The sequence below is a fragment of the Debaryomyces fabryi genome (genome assembly GCF_001447935.2).
Source record: "Debaryomyces fabryi strain CBS 789 chromosome Unknown contig00033, whole genome shotgun sequence".
NCBI lineage: Eukaryota > Fungi > Ascomycota > Pichiomycetes > Serinales > Debaryomycetaceae > Debaryomyces > Debaryomyces fabryi.
In genome coordinates, this window is record NW_015385459.1 from 49,359 (window position 1) to 61,178 (window position 11,820).

Sequence of the window (11,820 nt, forward strand, 5' to 3'; positions counted from 1 at the left end):
AAATGTATTAAAATACAAGTTATATACTCTCTATATAATTATATACTAATCTTCACCCGTTTGGTTTGCTGTGTATCTGTTTCGTCGCTAGAACTTAACGATTGTCGCTTATGTAAATTTTCAGTAGATGACTTAGCAGACGATTCAGATTCAATAGCTGTCTGATCAAAAATAGGTTGTTTCAGACCAATAGAATTAAATCCTCTCCCTTCTCGAATTCTTTCAGATAAGTTATTGAAATTGGTAATAAATCTAGTTTGACTAGTTAAAAGGAATGATATTGAATTTTGAGTTAGCTCTTCGCCAGCATTTATAGAATTGGATTTTAAATTTTCAAATGATACTATAAAATCCTCTATAGTTATATCGCGAGAATAAATATTGTCCTCAGTAATTGATAAATTATTCAATTCAGGAATTACGAGTACTAATTCTTTGTTAACTGTAAATTGATGAATTTCATTTAAATCTTCATTTGTCCTCATTAGCCCAAAAAATTCTTCTATTGTCAATTTCAAGATGTCATAGTCATCATACAAGGAAACCAAATGAGATACATCAATTTCGGGGTTCATGTGTTTATCGAATGGAACTAAGAGAAATTCCGTCTCAGCAATGTTAATAATAATTGGAAATGTACATTCTAATTTAGAATGGGGTATTCTTGTTTGGGTATTTACGTTAGGCATCCTTTCATTATCTGAACGACTTTCGGCCGTTTGATTATTTTTATCAATTACTATCTTTTCATATTGCTCCTCCTGTATATCATTCGGTACTTCTCTTTCTTCTTCATCTCCATCTTTTACTTCATCTTCATCTTTTACTTTTTCTTCTTCATCTGCTTCATCTGCTTCATCTGCTTCGTCTGCTTCGTCTGCTTCGTCTGCTTCGTCTGCTTCGTCTGCTTCGTCTGCTTCGTCTGCTTCGTCTGCTACTCTTACCACTTCTTTTTTATAGTTGTTCTCGTACACTTGATCATTTCCAGCTTTATCTTGACCTTCATTATTTAACTCTTCAAATATTTCTTGATTAGATTTCGCATTGACTCCAGCTTCTTTATTTTCTTCATTTTCTGCAAGTTTATCCCGAACATCTCCATTTATCAATTCTTCGTTCTGTATTTCTATAAGCCCATCTTGATCGTTATATTTACTTTCCTCTTTCTTATACACAGAATTGTTCGACGGAGGCGGTATTTCTTGCACATCGTCATCTTCTTGATAATTGTTTAACTCGTCTAATTCAACCAAACTGTCGTTCGATAAATAATCTTCTTTCTCTTCCTCAACTATATCATTCGTTTCTTTATCAAATGTGTGATCTTCCTCCTCCAAATTTTCAATTTCGTCTTCACTATTAAATTCCACAGCAGAGTTTCTATAATTATCTTCATTGTCTCTGGTTTCTGTTTCATTTAATTCTGTATCCATCTCCTCCTCTCCACTAGATATTAATTCGTCTTCTATCTCGAGTATTCCTTCTCCTTCAATTATTGCATCAGTTTGCTTATCAGATATGTCTTCATCGGCGGTCATATTATAATCGTTCTCTTGGAGTCCATCTACGGTATCAATCTCAATTGCTGTACTTTCTTCTTTCAATGCGGGATCCTCCTGCTTCTGATCATTGTTAGAATATTCAGATACTTTATACATACTTTGTTTAGGTTGTCAAATGACTCTATGTATCAACTTTTCCCATCACCTAAAATATCTTTTTGAGATTATTATACACTGTTTCACGTGAAAATATATATATATATATTCTAATATTATAAATTATACAAGTATTAAGTTACTTCCACTATAAACTAAGCCTTTCGCAATAGTCCATATAATTTGAATTAAGGAAACTTAATGAATTGAAAGGTTTAAGTAGATGAATAAAATCAAATTTATGGTACCCAAACTTTGAATGACAGGGGCGTATCTAATGATAATGGTTTGACAATATTGTTTTCCCTATCGGCAGTATTTTTACTATTTATGTTGCCGTTCTCGGTATCTTCACTAGAAGGATTATTTGGTTTATTACTTGTATCATTTGATTGTTTGTCAACTGTGCTTTGAATCAAAGAATGTCTATTTGGTTTGTAAAGGAGTGATTGGACGTCTGCTAAGATACTAGAAACATCGCCTAATTCGCCAATATCCTGAGTCTTTTGCTGGATCATTGAAATGGCATCATTTAATTTCTTGGTAATATGGATAGTTGATTTGGTTAATGCCAAACGATCAATAAAAACTTCTTCTTGTTGTTTGGCCAAATGCTTCCTTTCTTTCTCGTATATTTTTTCCAATTCATCAACTTTCTTCAATTTTAAGTCAAGCTTGGAAATTTGATTATTAACAACTGTGTTCGTTAATTTATTTAATTCTCGCTCTTCATAATTAGCAAACAAATGACTTCTTGCCCCAACAATTCCAAATGTATTGGATGATGCATCTTTAATGATTTGAAGAGGATCGGTGTTTCCGTTTTTATATTCATCTATCAAATCAATATCTGCTTGAGGTTTAGGCAATGTGCCACCAACATTTCCATTTTGCTCGTTAGTACCATTGGATTTGACTTCTTCATTTTGTTTATTATCATCCGCAGAAGAATCTTTCTCTTCCTTTTTATCATCATCGATACTCATTTCCGTATCCATATCCTTCTTTGGCGAACTTTTACTAGCACCTTCTTGTTTGTTTTCTAAACCATCAGTGGCTTTACCATCATCAGATTCTTCGGGTTTGTTTTCCTGTTTTACGCCATCTACCTTTGATTGATCTGTTTCTCCAAAAGCCTTTCTAATTTTTTCTACAGCTTTGATATCCATAACTTTACAAGCCCTTTCACTTGCTGCCCTTGCTACATCACTATCCACTAATTGAGTCATAAATGCCAAATTACTGAGAACAGGATTATCAACTGAACTGATCGGAAAATTAGATGAATATTTCAAAAATCCCAACTCTTTGTCAGTTAAATTATTAAAATTGTCTTCAATCGGCAATTTGAGGAATTTTAAAATACATTCTTGCGGAGTCTTAGTCGAAACATTTTTCGAAATCTTATACCAATCATTTGGAAAATCTTTTACACCCAAAATCAATTTTGAAATTTCTTTATCACTCCAACCATCGTTACTAGATTTGTGCTTCTTCTGAGGTGGTTCAGATGGCTCCTTCTCTAAATTGTCGACATCTTTGGTATCGCTAGATGACTTAATCTCATTGTTTATAGGTTGATCCGGAGCCTGTTCAAGGTCCAATAGTTTCTTAAGTTTTGAAATGTCAAGACGGTCACCATTAAATTTGTGGGTGTCGAAGGGGAATAATCCTCTTGGGGTATCGTACGTAACATGGAAATTACCAGTATAGGGCAAACCAATCTGAGAGCCATTGGGTAATTTCTCAAGAGCGTAACCTGGTTTGAAATTAGGATCAACTTGATAATTTATTAACCCCCATTTGTTCAAAAATCTATGAACTCTCATGAGTGTTCCAACATCACCAACCAAGTTACGACGGCATGAAGTCAACGTAAGATATTCATTCGGGTTCAACCTATATGAATTTATCATGAAATTACGGTAATTAATATAAATTTTCGGAGATTTTGATGGGTGGGTGGTGTCAAAGAATTCAGGCAACGATTCCTTTTCAATCTTATGAATCTTGCTCATGTTGAACCAGCTGCAATACGATGGTAATATTATAGCATGTGTCTGGTTAATTGGGGTTTGATTCTCGGCATCTTTCGCCTTGTCGTCATCATCTTCGTCATCATCACCTTCATCTTCTTTTTCATCTTCCTTTTCATCTTCCTTTTCATCTTCCTTGTCATCGTCTTTATCATCCATGCCCTCATCTTCCTTATCATCGTCTTTATCATCCATGTCCTCATCTTTATCTTTTTCTTCATCCTGTTCTCCATCTTTCTCTTTTTTCTCTTCGTCGACCTCTTCACCATTCACTTTTTCATCTTTTTCTTGCGAACTGTCTGCTTTGTCTTCAGCTGCTTCGGATTTGTCCTTTTCAGATTGGTCATTATGCATTGATTCCTTATCAGATTCTTGTTGTGAATCTTCATTATCCCGAACTTCATCCACATCCATAGGTTCATTTTTACTTGGTATATTTGAATCTTCCTTGTCTTCTTCAACTTGCAATTCACTCTCCTCATTCACTTTCGAATCATTGTCAGCCAATCCTTCAGAATCTGGTTTGTCCATACCTTTATTGCTAATATCACTATCATCAAGTTTAGACTCACCTGATGCACTGCCTATATCCTTGTCGAGATCGATATTTTTTCCAGAAGCACCAGTTTCAGGTTTAGCATTTTCTTCTATCGCCTCAGGTGCTTCCGAATCCTGATTCGGGGTTTCTTCTGGTGAGCCAGCTACTATATCGTCATTTCTGTCGTCCTGCAAATGATCCAAACGTTCATCTGAACTCATTCTTGTCAATTGTGCTTGCTATTGTGCAATGTGTAATGAAATAGACGTTATATGTTCTAATCAGAACAAATTTGATAAACTAGGCGTTTTCTATTAATGCTATGTTGTATGCTATTGTTTACAAAATATTGTACTCAATTAATACCGCCAATATATTCGAATACACTTCCTGCAATACGTGACAGCGCTATTTCGTCTCTCACTTTGATAACGCGTTGATGAATGTATAGACTTCTCTGAAAATTCACCACTTGTGTAAATTACCCTATAGTATCGATATTTCACTCTCCTAGTACTGCTACTCGATGTATTGAAACGTCTAGGCTCTTAGAGAGATTAATCAGGCGGTATTATTAACGCTCTCATTTTTCGTTGTTGATTTTTTGTATGGCCTCTGCCATTTGTCGTGTACCCTGGAAAATCGGCCTAAGTGCGGTTAACTACTGTTATAGACCTTATATATTGAGAGTGAAGATAATCAAATATCCGACGACGACTATAACATTGTCTGGTAGCAATGAGTCTGGAAAAGAAGAAGAATAAGAAAAAAAAAATAATAGACCTGCCAGGGACAGAAATGCATTAAATGAAACTTAAATTCTAACTAAAAATAAAATAATAATCTGCCGGTTCCTAGACTTGCCCAAGGTCATATTCATTGGCTCATCTTGCATAATAGATGGGTTTGTAGTTACACCTTGCGTTATCAGCCGAGCAGATGGAGAATAATAGCGAATGCTTTTGTGACTTGCCCGAGCAAACAAGAGCAATTTTTTACCATGACCCTCTACCAATCAAGCAACCGGGTTTTGTAATCCTTGTGTCTACTAGACCACAGGCGTTACAGAGATCCGTCTAGTCGACTATTGCTTCCATACATCTTGTATGGTTATTTTTTTTCCATTTGGGGAACGTCTTCTAACCCTTACATTTAACCAACTATCGACCCGAAACCCCTTCGTACTTCTCAACATACCGGTCTTCAGGCGCGTGCTGCATAACTTGTCCACTCAATCGAGTCTATCACACTGCGGTGCTTATTCCGATAAGAATTTTAAAATTGGCTTGTTTGCATCAAATCCTAGCCCTCCGCAACCGGTCGCACTCGTATTTTGCATCATTGCCCGTTACGCCAAATTTCCCTAAATAAGCAAATGTCCTCTTACCTAACCCACCACCACAACTGGTCCCACCGCATGAATATGTCCGCTACAATTTGACCATTACGCCTTCATATCTACATTTATATCTCCATGCCTATTTCTATCACCATCCCTATCTACCTTTATTCTACACTCACTAGTTCTACAGCTCAAATATCTCTACCGTTCACTTCATCTCTACCCATTATACAGAGTAACTACCAAAACTTTACGGTTTTTGACTCAGCGCTCAAAGACATTCGATATTCGTCCTACTAAAATACTTACCACACTGGACCAAAGAAAGACCCTCTGGACTGCTTTAGTATTCTCTATAAATCATGTGCCACATAGGGTTCCCGCCCATATGTGACTGTTTTTCCCGCGACCTTGTCGGCCCCATTTTTTTTGGTTTTCTGGCGAGCGACCTGAGAGTCTGATTATGTAATTGTCCGCTCGGATTAGTGTGAACGCTAACACTGCGATCGTCAGCTGTACACAGGCAGGAATTTTCAGTTGGATAATGAAAATTTTCATGAAAAATTAAAGTAAATTTAAAGGTATTATACTATCACCAAAAGTTTAGTTTTAACAGATCAATTAAAAATGGTTCGTTACGGTGCTACATCAGCTAACCCAGCTAAATCAGCTTCTGCTCGTGGTTCATACTTAAGAGTTTCTTTCAAGAACACTCGTGAAACCGCCCAAGCCATCAACGGATGGAACTTGGAAAGAGCTCAAAAATACTTAGACCAAGTCTTAGACCACCAAAGAGCCATTCCATTCCGTCGTTTCAACTCATCTATTGGACGTACCGGTCAAGGTAAAGAATTTGGTGTCACCAAGGCTAGATGGCCAGCCAAGTCCGTTAACTTCATTAAGGACTTATTAAGAAACGGACAAGCTAATGCTGAAGTATGTATATTTAAAGACACAGTGAAGACACTAGAATGCAAAGCGAATAGAATACTAACATATATATAGGCCAAGGGTTTAGAAGTCTCTAAATTGAAGGTTTCCCACATTCAAGTTAACCAAGCTCCAAAACAAAGAAGAAGAACTTACAGAGCTCACGGTAGAATTAACGCTTACCAATCTTCCCCATGTCACATTGAATTAATCTTAACCGAAGAAAACGAAGCCGTTGAAAAGGCTGACGACTCAAAGAAGGTCAGATTAAACGTCAGACAAAGAGGTAGATTAGCTGCTCAAAAGCGTTTGACTGCTGCTTAAACTTATTGGAATAAATTATAATTCAAACGTTAGGTTTATAATCATATCAATATTTTAAGTTAAAATTTCTATGACATTATGTTTAATTTATAAGAAGTTTTATTTTAATGGGTTTTAGTGTCGTTCTATCTTTTTTTGTACATTTAATAAATTACTATAAAAGTTTTATATCATTCTTCTGGCCCTTACATGTGCCTTGTAGCTAGATCTATTTGCCTTAACATCGTGTAATACATCTTCTAGTCTCTGTAATGACATCTATACACCCGAGAACTCCTTCACTAGTAGTGGTTAGCTTGGTACTGATAATTACGCGCATCCTTCCATTTAGTGCGAACTCTACGCGTAAATCGTGGTATTCCTAATTCAGCCAATAGTTTGTTAGTGAAAAACTACTCTCAAATAATCAAATACAAGCGTTAGACTTATTATCAACTACTTCAGTTAAATAATTAATATAGTATTAAAATGGCTGGTGCAGGTCCAAAGGCTTATATGGGATGGTGGGGTAACATTGGTTCCCCAAAGCAAAAATACGTTACTACTTATACCGTTTCTCCATATGCTACTAAACCATTGAAGGGTGCTTTATACAACTCTGTTTTCAACGTTTTCAGAAGAGTCAAGAACCAAACCTTATTCATTGTTATCCCAGGTGTTATTGTCTGGAATGTCTGGGCCAAGGCTAGAGACTACAATGAATACTTGTACACTAAGGCAGGTAGAGAAGATTTAGAAAAGGCTAACGCTTAATTTCACTTTGCTCTAAAGAGTTTAAAAACCATTTGGTTGAAAGCATTGAAGGTTAACTAGCTTATAAAACGACTAGTTCAAGAGTTATTTACATTAAATCATTTTATTTATAAGTTAATAAATCGCGTTTATTTAATCCTTAGTGTAGGACAAGGTCTATTTTTCTATGTATCTATTTCGAACGCTTGTAGACTTTGCTTAAGAAGGAGGTTAAAACTTCCTTCTTCAAGCCTCTTGATTCGTCGATTTGTTCGATTTGCTTTCTTAACTTAGCACCAATATCTTCTTCGTAGTCATAATAGATCTTTTCGATGCCCAAGTCCTTAAATAATTGTTTACATCTTTTCTCGGATTCATCATCTTTCTTACCGTAATTTTCGTCTAACAACTTACGTTGTTCTTCGTTAGCCTGTAATAAAGCTTGGTTGACAACCCAAGAACACTTGTTGTCTTTAATATCGGTACCAATCTTACCGATTTGCTCTGGTGTACCAAAGCAGTCCAAGAAATCATCTTGGATTTGGAAGTATTCACCTAATGGGATCAATACATCACGAACTTGCTTTAAATCTTCTTCGCTGTTAATTCCACTCATATACATGGCTAATGCAACAGGTAAATAAAATGAGTAGTAGGCGGTTTTGTAAATAACGATGAATGAATGCTTCGACAATGAGAACTTACTAAGGTCGACAATCTCTTCATCAGCAGTAATCAAATCTATCAATTGACCTAATTCAGTTTGGAATGTAACTTCGTGGAACAAGTCTAATAAATCGACATAGTATTTTTCATTACGGAAGTGCTTCTTCAACAAAATGTAAAGAGCACCTTCTAACATAAAGGAGTCATTAATGGCAATGTTTCCAACACCATCCTTCAAGTACCAACAAGGTTGACCTCTTCTTGTCTTGGAATGATCCATCATATCATCGGCAACTAAGAAGTAAGCTTGTAATAATTCAATACACCATCCTAACAAGGCAACCTTAGAATATTCTTCAGCAGGTAAATCGTTAGCTGTGGTGTTATTTAAAATACAATAAGTGTCGATCACAGACAACCCTCTGTTTAATTTACCACCTGGGGTGTTGTAGTTCAAGTTACCAACAAACCAGTCAATAGCGTCTTGTGGCATCTTATATCCAACTAAAATAGCCTTTAACTCTTCGACCAATTGGTCGAATTCATTAGTAAATCTTTCCCTTGCAGCAGCCTTATCCATTATGATATGATCCTATATATGTTACTGCAAGAAAGTTAGAAGAAAATCAAAGTTTATCGTATATGGTTTTTTTTTCAGCGAGAGACCCGCGCGGGAACGAGAACTATTTTTCTTACAAGTAATAATATTAAACGAACAAATGATATATCTATAAATACATATTAACTAACAGTTTATCTTCTAGAACGCTTGCTCTTTCCTGGTCTAGATTTACCTTTCATTTTCTTAGAAGAAAAGTCACTGATATCAGCAGAAGATTGTGCATCGTTAGCTCTGCTACCCCTTTTCTTACCACCAAAGCCATATTTAGAGTCTTTGCCTAATCTCTTAGAATTTGGCTTTCTTCTCTTGCTATCACCACCTCTATCTTCACGAGTTGCTTCCTCTAACGCAATCTGGAAGTCGTCATCATTACTTAATTCATTATTAGCACCTTTTCTCTTTAATGACTTAATCTTGTCTAATGTTTCTTTCTTTTGCTTAGCTCTTTCTTGTAATGTATTATTTTGGACTTGCTTACCAAACTTCTTCAAGTGTCTTTGTTTCTTAGCATCTTCTGAGGCTTTCTTGTTTGCAGCTTCAGTCAATAACTTGCTCTTCAATTTATCCATATGCTCATCGCTTTTAATCATTTCTGCAAAGTAATCCATTGGTCTGGAGAATGGTACCTTTAATTTAGTTAATGCAGCCTTACCTTGTTTAACAGCATCTAAGCCTTGCTTATAAAATGCCAATTCTCTTTCAGTATCATCATAAATATCTTTGATTTCGGTTTCAGTCTTTTCAGCACTCGTGATAGATTGATGTTCTTGGAACGAATGTTTGGACCATGGTAACTCAATACGTGCCAATGAATCCCTCAATGCAGCCATGTTATTTATGGTTAATTTGGTGTGTGGAACAATATCTGCGTCCTCATCTATTTCAACATCTGATAAAGGAATATCTTCTTCTTCTTCTTCCTTTTCATCTTCTTGAACGTCTTCTTCTTCTTCTTCGTCAGATTCTTCATCAGACTCGTCATCGTTTATGTCACTTTCGCTTTCACTTGCAGCTAGCTTTTCTAAGTCTAATCCTTCAGAGTCAGAATCCTCCTCGATTTCTTCCTCGACTTCTTCGACTTCTTCTTCCGAAGGTGCACTCTCAGTAGCTTGTAACTTCTTTAATCTTCTTTGTTCTTTCTTAGACAAAGCACTGCTTTGGTAATCATCTTGATTCTTAGCTTTCTTTTCCTTTTTTTCCTTCTTAACCTTCGATGGCTTGATTTGCTCAGGTAATGGCTTAACCTCAATTTCCTTTATTTCTTCTGTCTTCTTGACTACAGGCTTTGATTTTGATTTGTCTATAGACTCAATCAACTGCTGGTTCTTTAACAGAGACTTTAATTTACCTCCTTTAGCCATATTTAATAACGTTATCTGTTAGCACAATATAGTGAATAATTTTATATACTAGAAAAATTTATATACTCGCGATGGGGTTGATGCAAAATGAAAAATTCAAATATGCTTATACACGACTGTCTAACTTAGCCTTAGGTTATATCTTGTTAAAATGTATATTAAATAGATAAGTACCTAATTGTTGAATGTGTAGTCAATTTCATTTAAGAACCTTTTACCTGACCCATATCTCCACCATCTACTCAAGCAACTGAAAGGCTGGATATCATGAGGTGTCTCTGGATCGTGATTTTCAAGATCTTTAGTCTTACATACACATCGTTTTGATGCAAGTACGTCAATCGACGTAGGACAGGCTAAATACGGTACATGAAAGTACCCTATATCTTCAAAGTGGTGTATGCTATCTTTATCGGCTAGTAAATTTAACCCTATAGAATGAACAGGGGCATCTCCCCATCTTTCGTAGAAAAACCCACCTGCTTTATCCAAGTAATTGAAGTATGTCTCGTAGGCTTCACTTCTAAAAAAGTTTAGGCTACCAATTTCAAAGTTGGACCAAAAATGACAGAGGTTGTATGAGGTATTCGATTCGGGTAGCTCGAAATTGTAGTTCAAAGAAGTCTCATTAGAGGTGATAAACTCTATGGAATTATTAGGGTGAATTAAATCTTTGTGATCACGCATGAAGTTCTCGACAGTGGGCCACAACGATGGCATTGTATTTTCATAGTCGTGAATAGCTAGGACAAACCCGTATATCTTATTATTTTCTCTCAATAACGTAAAAGGGTCATACTGAAAATCACACATGTATTTGACATCAGGCTCTACCCTAAAATACCAATCATAATTTAATAATCTTTTTTGTTTATAAAAATATCCTGAGTTGAAGTGACACATATTCCTGTAAGACCATGATCCACCATAAATAACGCCATCTTGGTGTGCTTTCAATAATTTTTCTTCCATTATATCCTTGTCAATAAACGATGGTGGTTCCCAGTCCTCACTAGGTATTAATTCATAATATGTTTGGCCACTGGCCATTAATGTAGTTTGTTCTATAAAATCAGTATCAAACGGCTTGTCATTTAAGAATACCCATGGATATCTATAATTTCTATTGAATCTATCTTCTAATGACCTCATTGATTGCAATGCACCTTTCAACTCCCGATTTCGTACTAACATCACCATTGTAGCATTTTCCTGGCCTTTTTGGCTTCTATCCCTGAAGGGAAAATCATTAGGTAAATATGAATTTGAAGATAATTTATGTGATCCCTTCTTTTGAAGCTCGATTTTAATATTAGGTACTGAAAAACTTGGAAGGCTATCAATCCAAGGAAAGGTAAAATTCCACGAAGCCTTACTGGGATTAAAAATCGTATTCAAATCTTCATTGTGAAATTTATATGCATAACTATTATTAGATATGTAATGTGTTACAATACTGTAGTATATTCCCCATAAACAGACTAATGTAGGTATTAAATAATATCTATTATACATAATATTCTTGGTCCATTCTGCTGTAAGTTGATTCTTATCAAATCTAAAATTTATCTCAAATTCAGTCCGAGCGATGTTCTAAACATTTCACAGCCA

At 35.7% G+C, this 11,820-nt stretch overlaps 7 protein-coding genes across 7 annotated transcripts; 2 read left to right on the forward strand and 5 right to left on the reverse strand.

Moving 5' to 3' along the window:
- Positions 1-38: 38 nt before the first annotated feature.
- AC631_02081 (RMR1 family protein) lies at positions 39-1,658 on the reverse strand (the record flags this gene model as incomplete). Its single annotated transcript, XM_015610911.1, has 1 exon — positions 39-1,658. The coding sequence occupies one exon, from the start codon at positions 1,656-1,658 to the stop codon at positions 39-41; it is 1,620 nt and encodes a 539-aa protein (XP_015468275.1).
- Positions 1,659-1,897: 239 nt separating this feature from the next.
- AC631_02082 (uncharacterized protein) lies at positions 1,898-4,453 on the reverse strand (the record flags this gene model as incomplete). Its single annotated transcript, XM_015610912.1, has 1 exon — positions 1,898-4,453. One exon carries the CDS (start codon positions 4,451-4,453, stop codon positions 1,898-1,900), a length of 2,556 nt encoding a protein of 851 aa, XP_015468276.1.
- A 1,748-nt stretch (positions 4,454-6,201) lies between these two features.
- On the forward strand, positions 6,202-6,828 carry RPL17B (60S ribosomal protein uL22; the record flags this gene model as incomplete). Its single annotated transcript, XM_015610913.1, has 2 exons — positions 6,202-6,510; positions 6,580-6,828. The coding sequence occupies 2 exons, from the start codon at positions 6,202-6,204 to the stop codon at positions 6,826-6,828; spliced, it is 558 nt and encodes a 185-aa protein (XP_015468277.1).
- Positions 6,829-7,296: 468 nt separating this feature from the next.
- On the forward strand, positions 7,297-7,581 carry QCR8 (ubiquinol--cytochrome-c reductase subunit 8; the record flags this gene model as incomplete). Its single annotated transcript, XM_015610914.1, has 1 exon — positions 7,297-7,581. One exon carries the CDS (start codon positions 7,297-7,299, stop codon positions 7,579-7,581), a length of 285 nt encoding a protein of 94 aa, XP_015468278.1.
- Positions 7,582-7,753: 172 nt separating this feature from the next.
- Positions 7,754-8,806, reverse strand: ERG20 (bifunctional (2E,6E)-farnesyl diphosphate synthase/dimethylallyltranstransferase; the record flags this gene model as incomplete). Its single annotated transcript, XM_015610915.1, has 1 exon — positions 7,754-8,806. One exon carries the CDS (start codon positions 8,804-8,806, stop codon positions 7,754-7,756), a length of 1,053 nt encoding a protein of 350 aa, XP_015468279.1.
- A 173-nt stretch (positions 8,807-8,979) lies between these two features.
- AC631_02086 (uncharacterized protein) lies at positions 8,980-10,209 on the reverse strand (the record flags this gene model as incomplete). Its single annotated transcript, XM_015610916.1, has 1 exon — positions 8,980-10,209. One exon carries the CDS (start codon positions 10,207-10,209, stop codon positions 8,980-8,982), a length of 1,230 nt encoding a protein of 409 aa, XP_015468280.1.
- Positions 10,210-10,383: 174 nt separating this feature from the next.
- KTR2 (mannosyltransferase) lies at positions 10,384-11,724 on the reverse strand (the record flags this gene model as incomplete). The annotated part of the gene is made up of 1 exon (XM_015610917.1): positions 10,384-11,724. One exon carries the CDS (start codon positions 11,722-11,724, stop codon positions 10,384-10,386), a length of 1,341 nt encoding a protein of 446 aa, XP_015468281.1.
- Positions 11,725-11,820: the final 96 nt, after the last annotated feature.